General features: G+C 45.0%; 1 protein-coding gene across 7 annotated transcripts in view; it reads right to left on the reverse strand.

Moving 5' to 3' along the window:
* The window catches only part of DMAP1 (DNA methyltransferase 1 associated protein 1), a 36818-nt gene that overhangs the window by 9759 nt on the left and 3755 nt on the right, over positions 1-23304 (reverse strand). The window contains exons 2-9 of one of the 7 annotated variants that reach the window (XM_061451432.1): positions 22895-23063; positions 20777-20933; positions 17425-17516; positions 16629-16824; positions 12199-12357; positions 11073-11240; positions 9943-10128; positions 6975-7046 (exon numbers count right to left, since the gene is read on the reverse strand). In XM_061451432.1, coding sequence (XP_061307416.1) covers positions 6975-7046; positions 9943-10128; positions 11073-11240; positions 12199-12357; positions 16629-16824; positions 17425-17516; positions 20777-20878 — 975 coding nt within the window. In that variant the 5' untranslated portion in view covers positions 20879-20933; positions 22895-23063. Of the gene's footprint in view, positions 1-6974; positions 7047-9942; positions 10129-11072; positions 11241-12198; positions 12358-16628; positions 16825-17424; positions 17517-20776; positions 20990-21576; positions 21673-21720; positions 21846-22894; positions 23064-23304 lie in introns of those variants that run through there. The other 6 variants (XM_061451437.1, XM_061451438.1, XM_061451434.1 and 3 more) reach the window with 6 other exon arrangements.

Consider the following 23304-nt stretch of genomic DNA (forward strand, 5'->3'; position numbering starts at 1 on the left):
AGGAAGGAGTGCTAAAGTTTCAGATGAATAATGTTTCTTGCATTTTCTGTCTGAAGGTCAACCTTTCCCCAGCTGCACGGCTCTGCTCCGCAGCAGCGGAGAGCTTCCACTCCTGCACAGTTTGAAGACTCAGAGAAAGAACCATATTAAGTACTTTAGTCTTAGAGCTCTGGAATTTAAAATACCCCAGCAGAAAATATTCCATTTCTGATATGAAAGTGCACATTTCTGGAAATCTGAAATGCTTAACAGCTCAGAACTAAAGTGCTACAGTAGAAGAAAGAAGAGAAATTGCAATGGATGTATGCAAAAGTTAGAAGTTTCAAACTGCATAGGTATGTTCTGTCTCAATGAACACAGATGCTTCTTCCTGCCCCACGCTTACAGCCACAGACCCCATGTCTTATATCAGTGCCTGCTGATCTGCCAGACTAAGGTTTAGGACATGTAAAAATAAAGAATCATACTGCTATGCCATCTGTGCTATGCTCTGTAACACATTAAACACAGTGATCACTCTGGGATGGCACATGACCATTCACTTGCTTCATCAATGAGGCTTAATGCTAAATAAACCAATCTTTCACGAAGAATCCATTTCTACATTAACTTATATAAATGGTTATTTCAGGGTTTATTTAGACTGAAGTTAGACATAGCTCACAAATTCCCAAATCAGTTGTGCAAAAATATAAATTCTGTACTTGAATCTTCCTAGTAAATTAAAACAGTTTTACTTGTTAGAGGAATATACCTAGTGAAAGCTTTGTCAAGGATGAGGGAAGCCAACAGATCCCAGAGAAGCACTGCACTGGAAGGCATAGGAGTAGCAGCTCACTGATCCTATAAACATTAATGCCTCGTTATGCATCGATAGCACTGATTCAAGGGATAAAACTAATATTTCCTGAAGAACCCATCAGCATCAACAGCTCAGCCTGATGGGTTTTCACCAGCACAGGTAACAAGGTCTTCAAGGTTTTCATACTCTCCCACCCTTTTCCCCCAGGGAAGGGTGTATAGATTGCTTTGACCCAGCACAAGTGGCCTAAATGAGAATGACTTGGAATCCACACAAATGACAGCTGATAACCTGGAAAGAGTCAGCTTTATCCCAATTTGACACACAGGTTGACAAGGAACAGGACATTGGAGAAGAAAAGAATTCGCACCTTGCCAGGACTGCCTGCCATTTAGAACATAGTCATCTTCTGGCAAGCAAAGTATTATCTGCCATTTATCAATCCCAACATTTTCTTTGCCCTTAAATACATTTTGCTTTAAATATAGTGCAAGCCTGTAAAACAAACGCAAAAGGACTACAGGAAATGTTTGTGTAGGGAAAAATAGTAAAATTCATGGTGCTGAACAAAGAACCACACGGGATATTTTTACTGGAGGGTGTTTTATGTTAAAAGCACATTACCAGTTGCCACTGTAGTATTTTGCTTCAGGAGACTTGCAGATGCCCGTATAGTCCTACCCCTGCCTCTCCCTACAGACACAGAAACCAAGCTGAGACCTATAGAGGTAGCTGCAGGAAATGGAAAGGGCTGCAGCCTCTGAACTGCATTTGACAAACAGGTCAAGAGCAGAAAAGAGTGTGCTGTGATTGCAGGGAAGGCCCTAGATAGGCCACATGAGGGGGAACTTCAAGGACAGCTTCACATAGTACAAGAACATTATTTAAACTTCTAGATTGGACAGAAATCCAAAAATCTGTAGCACAACAGTCTAGAATTGATGTTGCTTTTCTCTTAAATAATTTAACTGAAACTACACTTACACAATTACAAAAATACACTGTGATTAATTACATTCCAATCATTATATTGGTTATGCTAATGAAAGAAAAAAGTAACATATTGGGTGCTCTGCCCAAGTTACATACAATGAAATTACCTGATGAATGACACCTAAGACCATCACAATGAGCACACAAAGGCAGTAAAAGCTTCTCAAATCAGTCCAGGACTGGTAGACAAAGATACCTGTGGCCTTGTACCGCACAGACACTGGTACCTGATGGTTCAAAAGAAGCAGCAGCACAGAGTGTCCTTTCCAGAATTACAACTTTAAAAGACTTCATTACTGTATCCAGAGTGCTCTCTTTATACCCAAGAGCCTCATAAAGGCTTTGGTCCCGATGCAATCCCACACCAAAGAACTCCACAAAAAAAAACTTGATGCATGAATTTTCTTTCAGCAATTTAACATGAACTACCTTTCAGTTTAGCCAAGAATGAGAACAGTGGAAGAGAAGTGTTGGATTCACCTTCTCTAGTTCATTCAAGATTTTTGTATCCTGTGCTGTTTTCTTTTAAAATAAATACTCCAATGTTTTAATCTTATTTTACTCTCTACAGTCAGGAGTTTGATTAGGAAATGCACCAGCACTCTCTTGGCCCTAATTAAAGGGGGCATGTTATACAACAAGTAGATGGCAATGCCACAACATGAATTTGATCCAGCCTGCATCATTTGTTCATAACTTCTGTTCACAGAAATGAGACTACTACTTTCCTTCCACACCTCTGTCAGGCTCCCCATGGAAATTACTCTCTTCCACTCTCTTACAGAGCGCAAAACATACAACTTTGCTAATGAAAAATTGCTAGCAGAAGCAATGGGCACATCTCAGCCAACTAATCCATGGGATGTTCAGATCTGGAAACATAAACTTTCCTACCTAATAAGGGTGTGCTGATCTCCATCAGATTGATGCCAGGATGCCTTGGAGTGCAATCAATACAAAACAAATAAATAATTAATTGCTCCAAGTAATTAAGTTTATCAAATCCAAATAAAAATAACTGATATTTTATGGAGCTGCTTCCAAAGCTGAACCTCTGAAGGGACAGTATTGATCACAGGAGGACAGACAGATGTTTCACACGGTCAGAGCCGATGAGGTCTGGGTTTGCATTAATGACAGGGAAGGAACAGAGCCAACAGCCTCCAATGCAGAGTAAACAGTCAGCGTGCTTGGCCATTTAATTGTGGGTCAGATCAAATATGGAGAATAAACATGTCTAAACACATACATACAACCCCATCTTCCTCTAGAAATATCATTCACCTTGGTGCTGCAGTAAGCACTCAGTTCCCATTCCAAGAAAGCAAAACATAGAAGAGAACATTCCCCCAACAACCACAGTAAATTCTTACTCATAAATCAGTGCTAAAAAATGCTCAGCAGGCTAGTAAATATTTAAAAGCTGGTGAGTGTGAATATTTGAATCAATGGGTACTAAAGCTGTACTTGTAATTTTCCTTCCTCTACTTTTTTAATTGGACTGACTGGCAAACTGTCTACAAGATCCCAATTAGCTGATGGAACCAGGCTGCTGGCTGGAAGCCTTTTTTGAGGGGAGGTGGCCAGCTTGGAATGACAGAACTGGAGCATCCCTCAGTCCTTTCTGCAGACTGGGAGCTCTACAAACTCCTGTTCACCCTGGAGTTTTGTTTTGTTTCCAGATGAGACATCACTCAATCGATTCTCTTCCATTCTTTTGTTTCCAAATCCATGACAAGAGAGCAAGGACACAGACATACACCTCAACATGCAGGAGTGGAGACAAACATCCACCCTTTTCCATCCATCATCTTCTTAAAAGCACGGCTGCAGCAATCAACAGCTTTAACAGAATCATAACTTAAAATTTCCACATAAGACAGAGAGAAGATGAACAACTTAAAATACATGGATGTTAAATATGCCAAAGCCAACACAATGAAGTCAAAGACAAAGGTTAAACTTAAAAGAAAGCTGAACATAGCAAGGTACAGAAACACTGTGGTGAATTCAAAGCAAACTCAGTTCTGCTCTACAAAAGCAACACCATGCCTAGATCACAAACATGTGGTTATTGTTGGTTTGTCTGGGTCCTGGAAAAGATTCAAGTTCAACAGCTCCCATTTTCCTTTCCTTCAGGCAGATGCTCAGCAAAGCTTTCCTTCCTCATAGCTCTCTGCTTTCCCTTTAGTTTCTTCCTCTCCTTTCCCTGTACAAATTCCCTACCCATCTCTCATTTCCTCTGGCTTTTTGGCTGTGTGCCCTCCCCGCTGAGCAGATCCGGTATAACAGGAAGTTTTCCAGAAGTAATGCTTAGGATTAATAATACATTTCTGCTGTTACTTTCATAAGTTTTACTAACAGCAAAGGCAAAGGTCTAAAATTCCTTTTGAAGAAACTCATGAAAGGCTTACCCCCTTCCTAAACATCTACTACTGTCTCCTGCTCTCCGTAGCACCAAGACAATGCACTGTCTTGATTTAAGACAGAGCTTTTCATAATGCCCAGCTTCTTACTGCCTTAAAGAAACTTGCAGTCTGTGCTGTCAGGAGGCAGAGGGGAAATCCCATGCAGAGCAAGGGCACAGGGGCTGTGGCCTTCTTTGGCTGTGGCCACAGTCCCATGGAGAACAATGGGAGACTGAAACCATTGTGATAGAAGGCAGCTTGTCAAACTGAACTCACTGGAGATTACTCTTCAGCATCTGCTGAAGGAGAAACTTTCAGTTATGGAGAATAATAGCCCTAAATGGCCATTAATCCTGGAGGGCGGAGGGAAAGATCTTCAAATTCAGACTATGCATAAGATTTTGTAAGCTTTAACAACAGGGAGAATTTGAAAAGCCTGTGCTATTGTCATAAAAACTACTAGGAACAAATCAAGTTGAATACAGAATGCAGTTGAATACAGTCCTTTTCTTCAAGGACTCATTTCTACAAATTAATTTTAACTCAAGTTTTCAGCCTAATTGTAAATCCTTCAGGGGAAAAAATCTCTAATCAAAGAGTTAAGTGCTATTATCCTGGGGATAATATGGTACATTTTTCACACATGACAAGAGGTTGAGTCCCTGATCTCGGTGCAAAATCCAACTTTGCCTAACTAAGAAGGCGTAAAGCACAGTAGTAAAGTACAAAATAAAAGAGGACAATAGAAGGGTGAGGACCCTTTAGGTCCTCAGGCAAAAGAACTTACTGCAGGGTGTCACAAGCCTTTAGAAATCATTTTCCAATGTGCTCAGGGCAAAACATCTTATGCTAGATGTTGCCAGAGTACAAGTTTCCAGAACAGCATTCCAATTCCTTGCTTAGTCCTAATCAGCTCCTGCCCTTATCAATTCCATACCACTGGTGTGTAGAGGGTTTGACATATAAATCCACCAGCAAAATAATTTGGATTAGCATGGATTGCCAGCTGTACCACTTAGCACTTCAGCACCTCTTACCAATTCAAAAGGCCCATACTGACCTCATATGATTAATTTCCCCCCCCCCCCCCCCCGTCACCCACATGTGAAGAAAGTGAGTCTATTAGCTCCTGTTTTAAGAACAGGGAAGACTTGAATAAGGAAGCCAGGTGACTGGCTAAAAGCAATAAATGAATTCATTTGCTGGGCTGGAGGCAGGTTTCACATTTCCAAGCAACAAAGTGTTGTTTTTTTTCACCTGGATCAGTGATTTGCAATCTTTTTCAATTCGCAAAACACTGGTACTTCTAATAACAGCATTTATATCCTTAAAAATTTCAAGCAGAGCATAGAAAGTTGCTCTAGGTTATCCCAGGAGTTTAGGTACCACAGTCTGAAAGTTGCTGAATCAGGATGCCATGCCTCAGCTTATCACTGCATTTTGCAGGCATTGAAGAGAACAGGGAGTAGCATGCAACACCCATTTTCACAAATGGCTGGGATGTGAATTGCCCATTTGGCAAACGAAAAGGCTGCTGGCTCTGCCAGATGGTTCCATCACAGATAGGTTCTCTCACTGCTCTCAGCTTCTCTTCCAGAGGGGGTAAAAATACCAGAAAAGATCAACCACTACTTATCAGTTTTCAAAATCCCAAATCAATCTCTATAAATTATTCTATTTATCTTAGTGCAGGAGAATGTATTTGCCATGTCTCCATAAATCTCAACACATGCACTGCAGTCTTTCATGTCACTTGCCTCTGACTTCCTCAAGGCTGTAGCCCCTCACTCAAACAGGTAGCCTGCAGATGGTGGCGCCTGTACACTAAGGGGGTCCCCCAGGAGGGACCTTGCTGAGGCACATCTCTTCTAATGTACGCATGCACCCATAAGGTGAAGCAGCATGATCCCAAACACATTCCTAATAACAGCCCCAGGGCGTTCCCAGCAAGATCTGAAACTATTCTGACATCAAAAGTACACCCCATAAAACAGTCTTTAAAAGCGACCTAGAAAATTACTATGCCAACTGAATGTGCTGGGCAAGGAACCTACTTCTCCACCTTTGCTACAATAAAGCAACTAAGGATTATTTTATTTGGCTAGGGAAATTAAAAAATAGTAAAAATAAATACTTGTCCTGGGCAAACAGGATTTGGTTATCAAAACCCCTCTAAAAACATCCAGCCAGCCACGCAGGTTTAACATACTCAGTATCCCAAACCCGGTCGCTAAGAGACAGGCATCTACATTTATCTTACTGATGAAACAACAAGAAAGTTATTTCCCAGGGATATCTGTGCAGCAGAATGAACAAAGGGGCTTTTTCCCGAAATATTTTCTGAAGATAATGGAAACAGGAAGCCAAAAATTGTGTTCATGTGTCTCCTTTTTTTCCAGACACAACCTGAACATCCAGTTCTTAAAAGCACCTCTCGCCTATTAAGACATGTGCTCTATGAGGCTTATTACATTTAGCTATGAGCTCTGCTGGACTAGACAGCTCCATTTGGGTCTGTCACATGTCTAACCACAGAGCAGGAACACCAGTAACAAACACCAGCAAGCTCAGGTGCCCCTTCAAGGCAATGAGCTGGCTTCCCCACAGCCTGCATTCCAGGTTTCTGAGACTCCAAATTTATGGAATTCCTTTCTTATTTTAGAGGCAAGAACTTGACTTTCTGTAGCTATAAAAGGAGAACAGATGAGGAGACAGACAGGCAGACTGAAAAACATTAACCAAGGTCCCAAGGGACCAGGACAACAGCCTACCCTCTGGCTTCGTAGTGTGACACCTGCAGATTTGAAGTCAGGAAACTTGATGCCAGCAGTCTCAGGAACAGCCTGAAAGAGATGGAAACAGGATGTCTTGATGGAGGAAACACAAAATTTCATACAGACTATCTGAAGGGGAAACATTGTTTCCTATGACAGAGAAGCACCTGCCATGGCTACATGTCACAGCTGAGGCAAGAGGAAAATCCCAAGCAATGGGGTTCAGTGGGAAAATCCCAAGGAATTCACTGAGAAAAAATACTCCAAGGTATCTTTGGAAAGCTCAAGCATTTTTATTGGGCTGGTTTAAAGGCACTGCTCTACACAGACCTCAAACCCATCCCCACAAGCATAAACCGTAAACGCTACTCTTTACACTAACTCATGCATATTTGCACAATATCATCCTTATCTAACTCAGGCCCATGTCACTGATCAAAACAGCTCAGGACTTCCCCAAATCATGCCTTTTGACTGAAAGTCCTCTAAGGAACGAGCTGAGAAACCTCTGATCTGTACAGACATGAGCCCACTAATGAGGATGTAAGGACTGCACCTCTCCAGGGAGGCCTGCAGTTCATACACCTTTAACCATTTGTCCACTCGTTAGACAGTTTTCTTTCTTCTCCACTAAACATTTATGCATAGCAGTACAAGGCAGCAAACTTCTAATGCTGCTGCTGCTAGACAGTAGAGCATTTAGTTGCATTTCAACAAAATGGAGAAAAACATAAACCAAATTCCTTAAAAATCTGTGCTGCTGAGCAAAGCACAAGGTGAACAAACTTCTAAATGATTAGAGCAGTCTGTCTGCAGGGGCCTGTCCACTGAATGGTGTGGGGTCCCCTGAATGGGTCAGCGATACCCATGATTCAATCTAAGAATACCCCCAGTCTTTGCAAAACATATGTTCAATCACACTCTTCCAAAAGGAAGAGTCACCTCAAATCTCACAATTTCTTTGGAGACAGTGCTTGCCTTGCTGCTCCCACATTTCTCTGCAGAGAGGCTTTGTTCATTACAGACAGTGCTGAGACAACCAGGGCTGCCCCAAGATCACAAGAGATGCTGAAGGACAGTGACTCAATTCCTCAAGTTCCCTGCCAATTACTCTCACATCTCTATCAGCTATCTCTGTGTCTTGGTCTTGAGGTGGCACTTTGCAAAGTGCTTTGCGTGGCCAGGCATTAAGGATCTTCTTCAGTTATCTGTGGTCAGTCCAATAAACAGAAGCTTCAGGAAGAGCCTCCTAGACACGACCAAGGTGGAAAAAATATTCCGTAACTACCAGCAGGGTTCATGAATTTGTAGGGATCACTCTGATCTTTGGTAGGATTGTAGCCTCCCTGCTTGGATTATTAGACGCAAAGGCAGCTGCAATCAAAAATCAATCCTCTCTGCTTCCTTTGGATGAAGGCTGGCTTTCAGACTCCCCGAACTCTGCCCCCCCAGCCTGTTGCTGAACACCCTGACACAAGCAGTGAGGGTAAATCAGCATTGTTGGCTTAGCCAAGACGTCTCTGACTGCACTCAGCGCATAAGCAATTAAATGGGTTCTTTTGCCTTGCGTGCCTGTACATGCTGTAAACGCTTCAACCTCAATTGACTCTTTGGTAAATGATTTTCCTTTGTTGAAATGATGCTGATGCAGCTCCCGATTCAAATTCTTAGTTAAAATGCAATTTTTTTCCTAACATTTCCCAGCTATAGTTGGTAATTGACTCCTAATGGACTCTGTCATGGTTGAAATGATGCTAGTGCAACAACAGAAACTGCTTCTCTGCCCACCCTGGCGTTTCTATCCACTATATGCCTGCAGACAGGCACCAGCCAGCATTTAGGGCTGGACTCCCTCACCCTAGTATCCTCAGCATCTTTCCAGCCCCATTCTCCATCACCACCCTTTCTTCATTACCACCACCAATACGCTGCTTTCTTCAGAGGGGTATACACCAGCCACGGTTGAGCTTTACCATATCAACCCTCAAGGGAATTCAATGCACAAGGTGCCCAGTGATATTACATAACTACACTTAGGGGCAGGGGGGAACCAAAACAATGCTTTGAGGAAGTGGTGTCCATTAGGAACCCTTCATCAAACAATAACTGTCTCGTATTCTCTGCTTCCCTCCCCACTATGCACAGACCGTTTTGGAGGACAATGACACAAGTGCTCTCTGTTCACAGTATGGAGGGACAGGAATTCCCATGGACCCATTGGAAATATCTGAGATTTTTTAACAGCCCTTTTCTACTGAAGGGCTGAATTTGTTCAGTCCATACTGTCCTCTCTCCAGAAAAGGAAACTGAGGTTAACATCAATTGTGAATTAAAAGCTATATTCTGGGCTCCTTAGACTTTAGGTCAGCTGAAGGAGAAATAAGAAGCAATAACTACCAAAATACAACAGTCCCAAAGCAGGGCTGCTCTGATCAAAGCTGAGGATCAGGAGAGAGGCATGTGGTGAGCTTGGGAGACACTGCTGAGACCCAGAAGTGGGAAAGGAAAGGGAAACACGGACTAGAAAAAGAACGCAGGTGAAAGACAATGGGTTGATGGGACAACCCTGCACAGCAGTACCAGAATACACTTGGGAGAAGGAGGGAGACAGATATTTCTCCCTGCCATGAGGCATGAATGGCTGGAAACATTTCATCCCATTTTTCAGAGAGGGAAAGGGAAACAGGATTTAAACGAGCATTTTTCAAATGGGAGAGAGACAAGAGTACACACCAGAGGACTCTGACAATGGCTGCCTCAGACCAATCTGCCTTCAAAAGACATAACAAAAAAAGCATCTGCCAGAAGGCAGCCAGCAGCTACTCCCCCTAAAAGAGCTGAGGGCTTGATCCCAGTAGGGCTGCTGAAGGAAAACGTTGCCCAGCCAAAGCATAAGCAGGGAAAAGGGGAAAAGAGGAAAAAGAAAAAGAAAAGAAAAAAAAAAGAAAAAAGGAGAAATGTTTACAGGCTTTTCTGTCTCCTTCTTCTGTGGCAGCTTCTTCTTGGGAGCCTTGCGCTCGGCTCGCCTCTGCTCAGTGGTGGTGTCAGCAGCTGTGATGAGCTTCTGGAGGTCTTGAGTTCTCTTCTCCCTCTCTTTCTTCCTGGTTTCGATTTTGCGGAGCTCCTGGATGAGGTATTCTTCTTCTGCCACCTGCAGACCAGAGCACGTAAACGCAATCAGAGCAGCAGAGGAGGCCCAGCAAGGTAAGGGGGCCATCTACCGATAACAGCTCAGCTCTGGGCCAGCCTGGGTATTACAATGTTCCCCTGCCTAATGTCTTGGATTTGCAGAGCACATAATGCTCCATAGCCCTCCCCTGCGTCCATGGTAGTATCACGCTACAAACTGGCAGGTACTGTATGACAATATCCAGGATGTACACTTCAGCAGCATCCAGAAATGATTACTCTCATCTCCAGACAAAGAGACCAAGAGCACAGATAGAAGGGTAAAAATGCTCAAATACACTGTAGTTGTAACTGGAGTGTTGTGAAAAGCTGGCTCCCCTTCCCAGACCTAGCATGTAGAACCTAGAGCAGCTATGCCTAATATCAGCACACCTATCAACATGGGAAGGACTTCAGAGTTGTCACACATACAAAGTTCTCATTAAGACAGACGTACTAACAGAAGAAGATGCTCTCCCCCAGCCTTTGAGGAACACACAGTTCCTTAACTTCTAATAGGACCATTACACATCTTCAACAAACAGGAGAACTAAACATGTAGATTTACAACCTCTGATGCTTTCTGGTAAGATTTTTACTCTCAATGGAAGTAATCCTCCTCCCATGGGACTCAGGGATTCAAAAGGACATTGATCTGCAAACTTAATTCTATTCAGAGAACTAATACAGTGTTACAGAGAAGATGCTGGCAGTTACCAGAGACCATAACCCTCATCCTCACCATAACCCTCTCCCCTGTATAGTCAGATCTCTCAGTTACTGTCTTTTTGCATCCCATAAAATTACGCAAACCCAACAACAAAGTTGTTCCTTTCTTGTCCATTCTTTCCCTTTCCCACACTACTTCATCTACCTACTGATTCAACTTAAGTTTCTTGAGCAGTGATGCTCTCCTTCCCAAGTTACCTGCTCTGGTGTCCGATTGTACAGCCTTTCCAGTTGTTCTTTCCTTCGCCTCTCATGGCCAGCATCAAAGACTGGGATTTTCAGGTCCGTGCCTGGAGCCGCACGAATATTAGCCAGCTTGGCACAGATGTGATAGTATCGTTCCTTCAGGTCCTCCACTGATCTTTTCTGTGGAAGACATCACAGGAGGACAATATTATGGAAGAACCAAGCAAAGCCTTGTGCAGTAGCCAGCTGAGGACCCCTGGCTGAAAGATATCAGGTAGGGTAAAGATAGTGCCTGGAAGGAAGACCAGAAGGGAGCCTGGCCAGTCCCAGTGGAACAACCACATGGAAGGGGAGAGTTTCTCAGTCCTCTGAACTGCTCCAGACAATGGCCATTCAAGCCATAACCAAGAAGGTATCAGCTGCCACAACTCTTTGCCCATTGATACATGGAATCTAAGCTGTGTTCCCTCACTCCAAGCACCAAAGGTGTTTGGGCTGCTCAGCTGGGCAAACTCTTGTTATTTGACTTTGCTACGGCTCCCCACATGAGCATTTCAGAGGGCACCAAAAAGTTCAAGCATTTGGAGCTGTTCCATAGGAGTCACATCATTCCCTCCTGCCACCAGGAGACATGGAACCAGCAACTGCAGGAGATTTAAGACCATGAAACCAGTGCTGCATCTTCAGACCACTGATGGTCCCTGCTTCACAGGAGAGATGACAGAAACATGCACCAGGTCAGGAGCAGCACCAGGAAATATCACAATCCCTGGGGACCACTAGCAGATCCTTCTCCCAGGACTTAGCCTGTAATCTAGGACACCTATCCTGCTCAGCTAAACAATCTCCAGAGCTGCCTCACCTTCAAGGAATAATGAGTTATTCTCCTGGCAGGGCAAACCTTCTAACTTTCTAATAAAACACAACAGGGAATGAGCACAAGTCACAGTGGATTTAATTACAAACAAAGCAAGCAGCAATGCCCTGTGCTGGAAATTCAATATTCCCTGCTGCCAATAATTCATTATTTCTCCCTAATTAAGTTGATATAAAGGGTAATTTGGTCTTTGCAGTGCAGCAAGCCCTCCACGTGCCATCGCAGCAGGTTGCTAGCAGCACCTTGGCCCCAGGGACTCACCTTGAACTGCTGGTGATCGTAGCGGTCGTGAATCACTACGAAGCGCAGATCGAAACGCCGAGCCAGGTCAAAGAGGTGGTCTGTCTCAGCTTTGGTCCACGCATCATCATGGAGATACATCTGGTATTCCTGCTCTGAGTAGACAGGTACCTGCACTGCCTATGCAGAGAAAATTAAAAGATGGTAGCTCTCTTGCAGCTCTTTTCACTGCCAGCTGGTAAGGGCCGAGATACTTGAGCCAAGAACAAGAGGACGGCATTGACAGGACAGGGCTGCCAGGACCCCGAGCAATGGGTCCTGGTAGGAAACATGACAAGCAGGCAGAGGACTTGATAAGGAGCAATGTGTGATCTCAGGGCCACAAACAACATTCTGGGAAGCCTATCAGGAACTACTGCCTGGGAGGCTGAAACCTATTTCAGGTGGCTGACACAGGCAGAGGGCAGCAACCCACATCCTGACTATAGGTTTCAAACTTATCAGGCTAACATGACAGTGAACCAAAGGTTCAGCCAGCCTCTCTGCATTCCTCCCATATAGCAGCACCAACACCTTAACATAAACTGCTTTGACAGCCAACTCTACTTGGTCTGGGACATGCTTACTTATACAGGAAGAACAGGAAAGGCAAGGAGCAGTAGTTCCTAGCCTTTAGAACACCTTCTGCTTTGATACACAACCCATTTCTTTCATGTTTGGTGCAGACAGCGCCACAAAGATCTGAAAGGCTGGGTACTGTACAACTGAGGGCCATAAACTTGGCAAACAACTTTGTCCCTCCTTTCTTCATCCACCCTTTCTCCAGCAGAACCACAGGGCCAAAAGACAGTTCAGCTCTCACGAATGTCCCAGGTGTCTAAAAGGCCAAACCCACACCACTGTCCCAACCTTGGAATTGCTTTGCAAGGACCCTATCCAGAACACAGGAGTCACAAGTACTAAAGCCACAATAAAAATACTTACTGTATATGGGGAAGTCCTAGCACATGGTAAAGCAAAAGTACCACCAAGCCTCTGCTTTCCTCCCTTTCACCCTCCCACCATCCTGCAGAGGAACTGTGCTCAGCCTGAGGAGGTCCTGCTTCCACCAGAAAACACTGCAAATGTGAGCAGCATACATGTCAACAACACTATGCCCCCTGAGTCCTACACCAGAAAAGTCCTCCTCATGAACGCCATACAGCTCGGAGGAGAATTTCTGAGCCTCTTTAGGTCTCCTGCCTTTCTTCCATCACTTAGACACAGAAACTTAGATGTGAAGCATATCTCTTGGGGAGGCACTGCACCTCAACCTTCCAGTACCACTTCGACCAGGCGAAAAGCCCCCACTAGACACCATAAGGATGTCCTATGTACATCATGAAAAACAGAATTATTTTCTAGAGTAGCATATACACATGAAAAGAGCTATCAGGGAAGGTGGCAGGTGCCTGATCAGAGGACAGAATGGGACAAGAGCAGACAGACACTTCCAAAACACTTCCTCAGCCCCAGTCATGAGAACTGAGAACGTAGGAAATCATCAGATGGAAAGTTTGAGACAAACATGAGATGACTGCAAGTTCAAATGCAATGTAGCCATGAAAATGCAAGTATGATCCCCGGAAAGGGATTTCCAGCAGAAGCTGGCAAGGTTTCACTTGCACAAGACCTTGGTAGGAATGCCAACCACAACTCTACCGACCCCTTTTTGGAAAAGATGAACTGAAATGGGAACAAGTATCCATTTCAGGGCACCAAGGATGAGTAATGGGGTGGGGAGCTTGTCTTCCAACAGCAGACTGGAAGAGAAAGGAGCCTGGCAAAGGAAGCCTGAAAGGGAATCTGACTGCAGGCTTCAAGTATGCTAGAGGGAATGAAAGGAATACCCACAGGAAGAAAAGAACAACTGAAACAAGAACAAAGAAATTGGTTTGCAAGGAAATGCCAATTTAACATGGAAAATTTAACCTAGAAATAAGAAACGGAGCACAGACAGTCTGGAACAGCTTCCCAAGGCAGCAGAGGGGCAAGAAAATCCAAGTGCTTTTCAAAAGTAACTTGATCGGTTTATGAAAGGGAATGGATGGTGCCGGACCTGAAAGAGCCAAGAGGAAGATTCAATGGCTCAGAAAACCCTTCTCAGTCCTGTATTTCACACTATAAACTCAAACAATGATGGGCATTAAATTAGCTGAAACTGCTCAGGGAAAATCCTGGAGCCATGAGACAGTTCTGAGAAAGCATTAGCACAATGCCTTGCAGTGCTGAAAAGACAAACTGAATAGTAAAAATGATCAGGGAAACAAAGAGAAACACAGCCAATGTACAAACCCACTATGCTGCCCTAAGTGAAACACTCACTCCTAGTCCACCCGTTTCAAAGGAAAAGGTATTTGAGAACAGGGTGAGACAGGGCACAGAAGGGCAGATGTATGTCACATTACACAGAAAACAGCGCACAGCAAGGACAATTTATTACGTCATGTAACACAAGATCTCAGAGGCACCAAATGAAACCTCAAGGCAGCAGTTTAAAATGAACAGAAGCAATACCTCTGCACACCATGCAAAGTTAACCTGAAGAATTCGTTATCACGGGGTATTCACAGAGCAGCTTTCTGCCCAGAACCTAGCAAGAATTATTGAACACAAATTCCAAATTAAGAAATCCTTAAACCAATGACCACCAGAAGCTAGGAAAAAATGCTCTGTATTTTCCCCATTCTCATCCTCTTTAAGTCTTTACTAATGGTAGCTAGAAACAGAATATCAGCCGAGACAGGCCTTTGCTCTGGCACCAATGAAGCTGCTTTTATATTCCTATTTCACACCCTTGATCAAAGCTTAGTGTACACTGTGAAACATAAGTTTACATTTTGGATCTCACAATGAACAGAAGGGATTTGGTTTGGAGACTGGAAGCACAGAGAAAAGGCAAAGGAACTGAGTTTGAGGGACCAGTAGGACAGACTACACGGGAAAATGGATTATGCGAAGAGGAGTAAGAAATTTGGGCAGAAGTATCAAGTATGCGAGAAGGAACCCACAGAAGAGTTTAGAAAAGTAAATAAAATTCCTCTGACATAGCAAATATCTGCAAAACTTCTCATCAGTGCCTTCTACCCTCTTAACCATGGATCCACAAGGGTAACAACTTGCTCCTAATATTATGCGATTGGGCACGTGCAGATGGCAGAGGTCTACCACTAATCTAAAGGTTGCAGCCTTGCTGAAGGCTCTTCTGCCTGTCAATTCACAGTACATGATAAAGTTAAGGAAACAAGAATCATATAATTACAACCCATGTGTGGCTCCCTTTGATAAACTTAGTTGAACTCAGCCAAAAGCAGTTACAGCAGTAGAGTCTTAGAGACAATTACACCCCCGAAGTTTTCCTCAGAAAGCCAGGCAGGTGCCTTGACTGAGTCATGCTTCAGACTTCTACCATAGACACCCTAGAGAAGAGATATGACACGAGGCTCTTACCAACATCCCAGCAAGAGGAAAAGCATTGGTCAGACCTTAAGCCTTCTAACACACAAGGTTAATCAACCACTTAACTCTGCAGGAAGCCAGGCTTTGACAGAACTGATGCTCTGTGGGTTACAAACTTTAAATGTTGCATAGGCAAGTAGAGCTTTTGTGGAAATCATGTTAGCACACACTTTTTTTTTCCCCCTTCAGATTTGCATCATGAAGGGAATTAAATTATGTTAGGAAGGCACCCTAACTCTGCTCCTTCCTAACTTTGGAGGCCCTGACTTTGAAGTATAAATCTTGATGTAGTTTTCTTTGTGCATACACATGAAAGCCCCAGCCACTCAAAGCAGATACATCTGGGACAAAAGACACCAGGAGATTACAACAACACATTGTGACAATTTAATGTAAGACGCAAAGAACAAGGTACTGCACCACACTGATACCACAGGAGCAATTTCAGAGGGAGCACAACGTAATTCAGTATCTGAGCTGGAATCTGGCCAAGAGGCTGCAAACCAGCTTTTCTGCCACAAAGCTCTAGCGATTTTTTTCACACTGGGCAAAATAACAAGACTTATGACTTTAATGTTTGTCTCAGAATAGAGTATCTTTTACCACCCGGAGCCTGTAATCAGGGGAAGGATGTTGGTTAGGAACGGAATGAGATGGCAGAGTGCCTCCTTACCAAATCAATAACAAGATTTGATAAGGAGCACCTGAAACACAGGAGACTCTAGCAAGCTCTGACCACATACCGATCCCACATAGTTTGAATGATTTGGAGACATCATAGTCTGTGGTCACGTGGCTGTAAGGCCATTCTGCAATTTAAAATGTGATTGCCAAATGTAACAGCCTCCACTTGTTCAAAGGACCAACTTCCTGTCTGGATGCTCAAGCAGCTGACAAAAGGGTATTTTCCAGCTGCTATTTATATGCTTTTGCTCGAAAGTGCTCCCACTTACTTTATTGAACCTGGCAAAAGGGTAGTCCTTTCCTTCCTCTGCTGCTCTCCTCCAGTGGTAGAACATTGCTCCATCTTTTCTTGCTGGGTTGGTGAAAGGCATCCACTTCCAAGGCCGGACTTTCTTGGATCCCAGTTTTGCTTTGACTGTTCGATAACCCTGAGTTGTATCACTTGGCAGCAGCGGAGGTGCATCCCTGTGGTGGAGAAAAGCACTGCGTGACAAAAGCAAACAGCAGCCAACGACAAACCCAAAGAGATTTCAGACTCAGTGGGATCTGCCACCAAAATGTTTAGGGTGGGAAAACCTGAGATTAAGCTTTATTCAGGTCCTGCACCTCCCAGACTGCAATGCCTCCAGCATCAGAGGACAGAATACACTGCCTAGATGGATTTGGACAGAGCCATCAAACTATGCAAGAGACCTCTAAGGCAAGGGTTCAATCATACAAGCTAAATATAGGCTGCAGCGGAACTCTTTCTGCAGAAATAAAAGCAGGTGCTATTCCCAGTTGCAAATAAAGAGAATTAGACACAGAAGGGTAAGAATACTGCCTTGTCTGCTCCAAATTATTGTGCCTTTGCCCAATTCATCTCCTAGACAGAGCAAACCCCTCAGACTTAGAAGAGAGAAGATAGGCACTGCTCATGACCAAGAGAGAAGGGCACAAGCATGGCCAAGCACAAAGGTGAATCAATGTGGGAAGCAAGCCTGCCCATGGTTTCAATAGGATGCTGCCCTGCTTCCAAAAGCCCAGGCTACACCACAACCTACCCAGATGACCATAAGCTCTTACTTTTTGTCAGAGTAGAGGAGTGCATAAACTTCTCTGTGCATTCCTTCCGGCCTCTTAAACGTCAATGTCTCTGAAGATTTCTTGGATTTTTTCTGAAACAAAAGAATTGCATTTTAGATTCAGAAGCAGCAGTGCCTGAAGGAACATTAAACTACATAAACTGGTACCCTGCGATGGTTTTCATTTTTATGTGGTTTTAGACACCTTGAATTTCTTTCTGGTGGAAGACACTGGCAGTGAAAACATGCCCATTTTCAGTGACAGCACTCACCAGTACTCAGACACTTGTTGCTGACAACACACACTTAAATTCCAAGTTGAACACCTGGCTGTAGTTTTCAGGGCTGGTATACTGAGCTTTTTTTTACTAGGTAAGCACTCTCCTCACATGAAAGTATTAATGCAATGTCGTGGTTTAACCCCAGCTGGCAAATAAGTACCACACAGCCGCTCACTCGCTCCCACACACACAGTGGGATGGGGAGAAGAATCAAGAAAAAAAGTAAAACCCGTGGGTAGAAATAAGAACAGATTAATAATCAAAGTATAACAGAATACTAGTAACAGTAATGAAAAGGAAAATATGAGAAAGAGAGAGAGAAAGAGAGAGTAAAAAAAACTAAAGCCAAAACCAAACAGTGATGCATAATACGATTTCTCACCACCTGCTGACTTATGTCCAGCCCACTCACAAGCAGTGAACAGCCCGTCCTGGCCAACTGCCCCCATTTCCTGTACTGAGCATGATGTTCTGGAGTATGGAATACCCCTCTGGCTAGTTTGGGTCAGGTGTCCTGTCTCTGCTCCCTTCCAGCTCCTTGTGCCCCTCCTCAGTGGGGAGCACAAGAAACTGAAAAGTCCTTAACTTAGGGTAAGCATTACATAGTAACTAAAACATTGGTGTATTATCAACATTATTCTCAGACTAAAGCCAAAACACAGCTACTAGGAAGAAATACATTTAACTAAGTAATGATGAAAATAAGAAATGAATGTAAGTAAAGATGAAAATAAGAAATGTCTTCCCACCTTCTTTTAGTCTTTTGGTCACTTTGTTCTGCAGCAACTCCAGTTTTGCCAGCTGAGACCAAACCCTTGCAGTAGCACCATGTCAAAACTACCAGTACCACCTAGAAAAACAAACCCTCATCCCCACCTTTACACTCCCATTTATACAGCAAAGAACTATATTCATTTTTATATAATTCCTAGTATGAAGAAACTCAGTTTTGAAAACTCAATCTGGCCCCTTGTCAGAACTAATGGTTTCTAAGACATAGTCCACCTGATATCACATATAGAAGTTTATAAAGTAATTTGGTTTAGATTCAGGTAGATACAGTAGCAGTCACATTAACAACGTACACTTGATATACATGGATGAATTTACTGAGTAGTCCAGAGCATCTGGTCTAACTGTACCATCTTTGTAACTACTAGCCACATCACTACTTTAAAATACCTGTTTATCACATTACTACCGACTTTTAAATCACAATACTTTGTAATAGCAAAACCAACACTCTATCATAAATAGTATTAAATCCATACATTCACCTTTATCAGGCAAATTCAAAATCCCAATAAAAAATAATAACCTATCAACTTGGACTACAACCCTTTCCATAAAATATCATGACAGACATTTACTGTATTGGCACCTTTTCACTCCTAATCAAACACCTTTCTCCCAGCATGTCCATCACTGCCCAGGAGCAATGTAAGGCCAACCGAGGCAGTTACACATGGGTCATCACACACCCTGTTTGAACACAAGCTTCTGGAACTCCCACAAAGTTCCCAGATTTATTAGAAGTTAATATCAGCAGGCCAGAGATCAGCTCAGACAGCTCTTTTAGAAGCTGAGAACAAATTACTTGGTCCTGCCTGATTTAAATGTTTTTATGCCCAGTAATTTTTATTTTAACATTCTCAGTCACTAATGGACTGGGAAGTACTTCATGGTTCTCTTGTGATTTAAAGACGTCAATCTGTTTCTTTTCTAATTGAGTACAGATTTATTTCCTGAGCAAGTGCTGCACTGTTAATAGCAATTTTGCTCTCTCCGCACAATAATGACTTATACCTTTGGTTTGATTTAATTTCTGTGCTGAAATTCAGAACGTTTCACCCACAGCCACAAGTGGCCTCCTGCACTCCTCCAGAAGCCTCTCACTGCACCTCTCCTTCCTCTCTCTTTCCATTACAGTAAATCTGTGGAGAAGTCCCTCTTACTCTCTGCTCCAAAAGAGAGACAGGCAGCCATCAGTACTCCTCCAGGTCTCTGCTAGCTAACAGATAAACACATCTAAATCAAAGAACTTACAACTCTGAACACTCACTGGCACAACATCACAGGCTGAATCCAGCCACACACTGGACACACTATTCACCAATTCAGCTGATAACTGGTGATTTTAACATTTCAGCCTCTAAATTACTGAAACTCATCAGTTTTCCATTACAGCAATTATACTGTGTCCTAGCCCCAGCATGGGACCCATGAAATCACTGTGCCTCTCTTCAGAGACAAACATTTCAGCAGACACAGTCAGGAAGTACTTTTAGGGATGGAGTGGTTGCGCATGTTTAGTTTGGGTTTGGGTTTTTTCACACACAAATGCAAATCACACCATCTCTGTACCAGAGTTCTTGGGGATTTCATCTCCCCCAACTCGTTTCCAAGCACCTCCATATCTCATAACTACTCATTAATTGACACCATTGACACCTTACAAGCCAAGACTTTGCCCAAATTATACAAAAATACAGAAGACAACAACATAACGTGGCATATCGCCACATAGAACACAGCATGTGAAGTCATATATCCTTAACAGAGCTTACTAACTTGCACACATTCCCACAGGCAACACGTCCCAGTTCTCCCAAACCCCAGCCACACACCTTCCCTGCAGAAGGACTGCTCCCATGGTTTGAAGACATTTACCATTCAATCAAGTCAGATAAGTTTTTTCCTTCTAAAACAGGACTGTGTGATATTATTTCCATCTGCTTGTGGGCTAAATAGTAAACACACTTCTCACTCCACAAAATAGGGATTTTCAAGACAGCTGAAAACGCCCTCGGGCCAGGCCCAGCTCACCAAGACACCACTTACACAGCTCCAGCTCAAATACCACCCCAAATGCCACAGCGCAGTTTAACTAAGAACACCAGGAACTGGGCCCTCCAGGCATTTCCAGATATTTCTAGGAAGCCTGGAATTAAACAGGCTATGGTAGGAACATGCTTTATTCCATCTTTTTCCAATATCTGCCCCAGACACCACATGCACGGTCAGTCAGTGTCAAGAAAACAAGCAGCAGCCCCTTAGGGCCTCGCAGTTCACCTTATCCGAGTTGATGATATCCTTTTTGTTGATGGTGCCCGTGTTCTCTGACTCCACACCACCCAGCTCCAGAATGTCCCGCACGTCTGCGCCCGTCGCCATCTCTCCTGCTGCTCAGTGGCCTTCTCTGCCCCCGTCCTGTCCGTTCCCTCCGGCTCTGGGGAGGGTAAACCAGGGTACCAGGGTTAACATGCACCTCTCATGAGTACTATCCTGTACATGCACACACATGCTTATGTGCACACATATAACACACAGCATACATATATGTATATATATGTATATACATACATACAACATATTGCCCAGAGAAGCTGGGGATGCCCCATCCCTGGCAGTGTTCAAGGCCAGGTTGGACAGGGCTTGGAGCAACCCAGTCTAGGAGAAAGCATCCCTGCCCATGGCAGGGGGTTGGAAACTAGATAATCTTTATAAAAGGTCCCTTCCAACCCAAACCATTCTATGATTCTATGATCATAAAAGTTGGAAAAGACCTTTAAAACCATCAAGTCTAAACGTTATCCCAGCACTGCCAAGTCCACCACTAACCTATGTCACTAAGGGCCTCATCTACACGGTTTTTGAACGTTTTCGAGGATCGTCATTCCATCACTTTCCTAGGAATCCTGATATATACACATATATATACATACATACATACATATATACACATATACGCACATATACACATATACGCACGCATATATATACATACACACACACACGTATATCCACATATACACACACCCCCCTCAGCCGCCTCCCCATCCCCCGCCAGGCCCAACAACGGGGCCTTGTACCCGGCCGGTCCCGAGGACCAGACGCGCCGCGCCTGCGGCCCGGAGCGCAGCGGCGGGGTCCCGGAAAGCCCACAGACGGACGTACGGGACGAGGCCGGGCCGCAGGGCCGCCGCAGCCACGAGCAAACCCGCTCCCGCGCTCACCCACCGGCGCCGGATCCGCAGCCACCGGGACGGTGCGACCGGCACAGCGGCCCGGGCAGCGCCGCTTCCGCTCCCGCCAAGCTGCGCCGGAAGTGCCCGGAGCCCTTTGGGCGCCCCACCATAGAGCTGGAGGAGCAAGGTGCGAGGGGCAAGGGTTACGGGTTCGCGCCCCGCTCCCGGCAGATCGCGGCCGCCCCGGGCCCGGAGCCGCCTCCCCTGCTGCCCGGCGGCAGCGCCCGGACCCGCTCGGGGCCGACCTACGTCGTTCCCTGGTCGGGGCGGAAAGGTTGGCGCAGGCGGGACTCGCTCCCGCGCCAGGAGGTGGCAGCACAGCCGTGCGCGGCCCAGCCCCGACCGGTATCTCGGAGCTGGGTCCGGGGCTGCTCCGCACCTCAGCCCGATCCTTACGCGGGAGCTGAGGCCTGCGGGACGTGCGGGGCCTCCGGGGAGCTGTCCCCAGCTGCCGGAGGGGACAAGGCAACGGTGCCTGCTTCCCCGGGGCCGTGGTGACGGGTGACTGGGCTCTGCTTTGGGCAGGCACAGCGGGGTTGTGGGGCAGGGCAGGGGCAAGAAAACCATCCCGAAGGGCTCCAGAGCTGCAGCACTTACCTGAGGCTGTGACAGCTAGGAGCAAAAGTTTTATTAATATGATTCAATAGGACTATCCTGTTTCCTCTTCCCTATGAGAGGAAAGAGAGGGGGGGGGGGGGGGATGGAGAAGGAACAGCAGAGTGGGGCCAGGAGGGACTTGTAGAAATCCCACTGAACTGCAGCAGGCACAAGATTGCCTGGCAGAGGTTTGTCCAAAGCAGAAGGTTTCAGCATGGGGCACAGAGATCTACTGCCAGACACCTCGGATAGCCCGGGAGAGGGATGGACCTGGGGGGACCTCTTCTGTGCAGTAGCCCACAGATGAGGTGAACTTCACTGTGCTGGGGTGATTCCAGCACGCAGCCCCCCAAAGCCAGGCAGGCTGTGCTGGAGTTGTTGCCATTCCCACCCCACTGGTGATCCCTTCCCACAGGGGCATCTGTACCAGGGCCAAGCCAGTGCCATTGTGCCCCAACAGGAACACAAGAATGTCATCTGTTGTCCCTAGGAATCATCTAACTCCTTTTTTGTCCCACACTGCCAGGGATGGCTTTAAGAATCATCATCCTTCCTCCCAGCTTACCCAGGGTTTCTCCTGTCCTGTCCAGTTGCTCTCAGCTCTGCCATGTCCACCCAGGCCCTCCCCCCATCAATGTGCCCATTCCTAATCGTTTCCAACATCTTTCTTTCCTCTCTTTCAATTGCTGGCTTGGAGGTGGAGTCCCTACAAAGTGATCCCCTACAAGGTGGGTCTGCAGAGGGAAGCAGGATAGGGTCTTCCCAAGCTGCCTCCCTTCACCTTTGCAGTCTCACCCCTGCCTGGAACACCCAGCACTGCTGCTGCAGGGAGAGCTTTGTAAGACCAGGGAACAAAGACCTCCCATTTGCCCCTCGCTGGCAGGTCGTTCACAGTCCATTCATGTCTTTAAACAGCACTTGTAGGAAACACAATGAGTCCCAGAATAAAACTCAGAGATGAGTGGTCATTCAGTG

Source organism: Pezoporus flaviventris, unplaced genomic scaffold, assembly GCF_033815535.1.
Source record: "Pezoporus flaviventris isolate CSIRO_AGI_PZ_B2104156 unplaced genomic scaffold, CSIRO_AGI_Pfla_v1 ptg000013l, whole genome shotgun sequence".
Taxonomy (NCBI): Eukaryota; Metazoa; Chordata; class Aves; order Psittaciformes; family Psittacidae; genus Pezoporus; species Pezoporus flaviventris.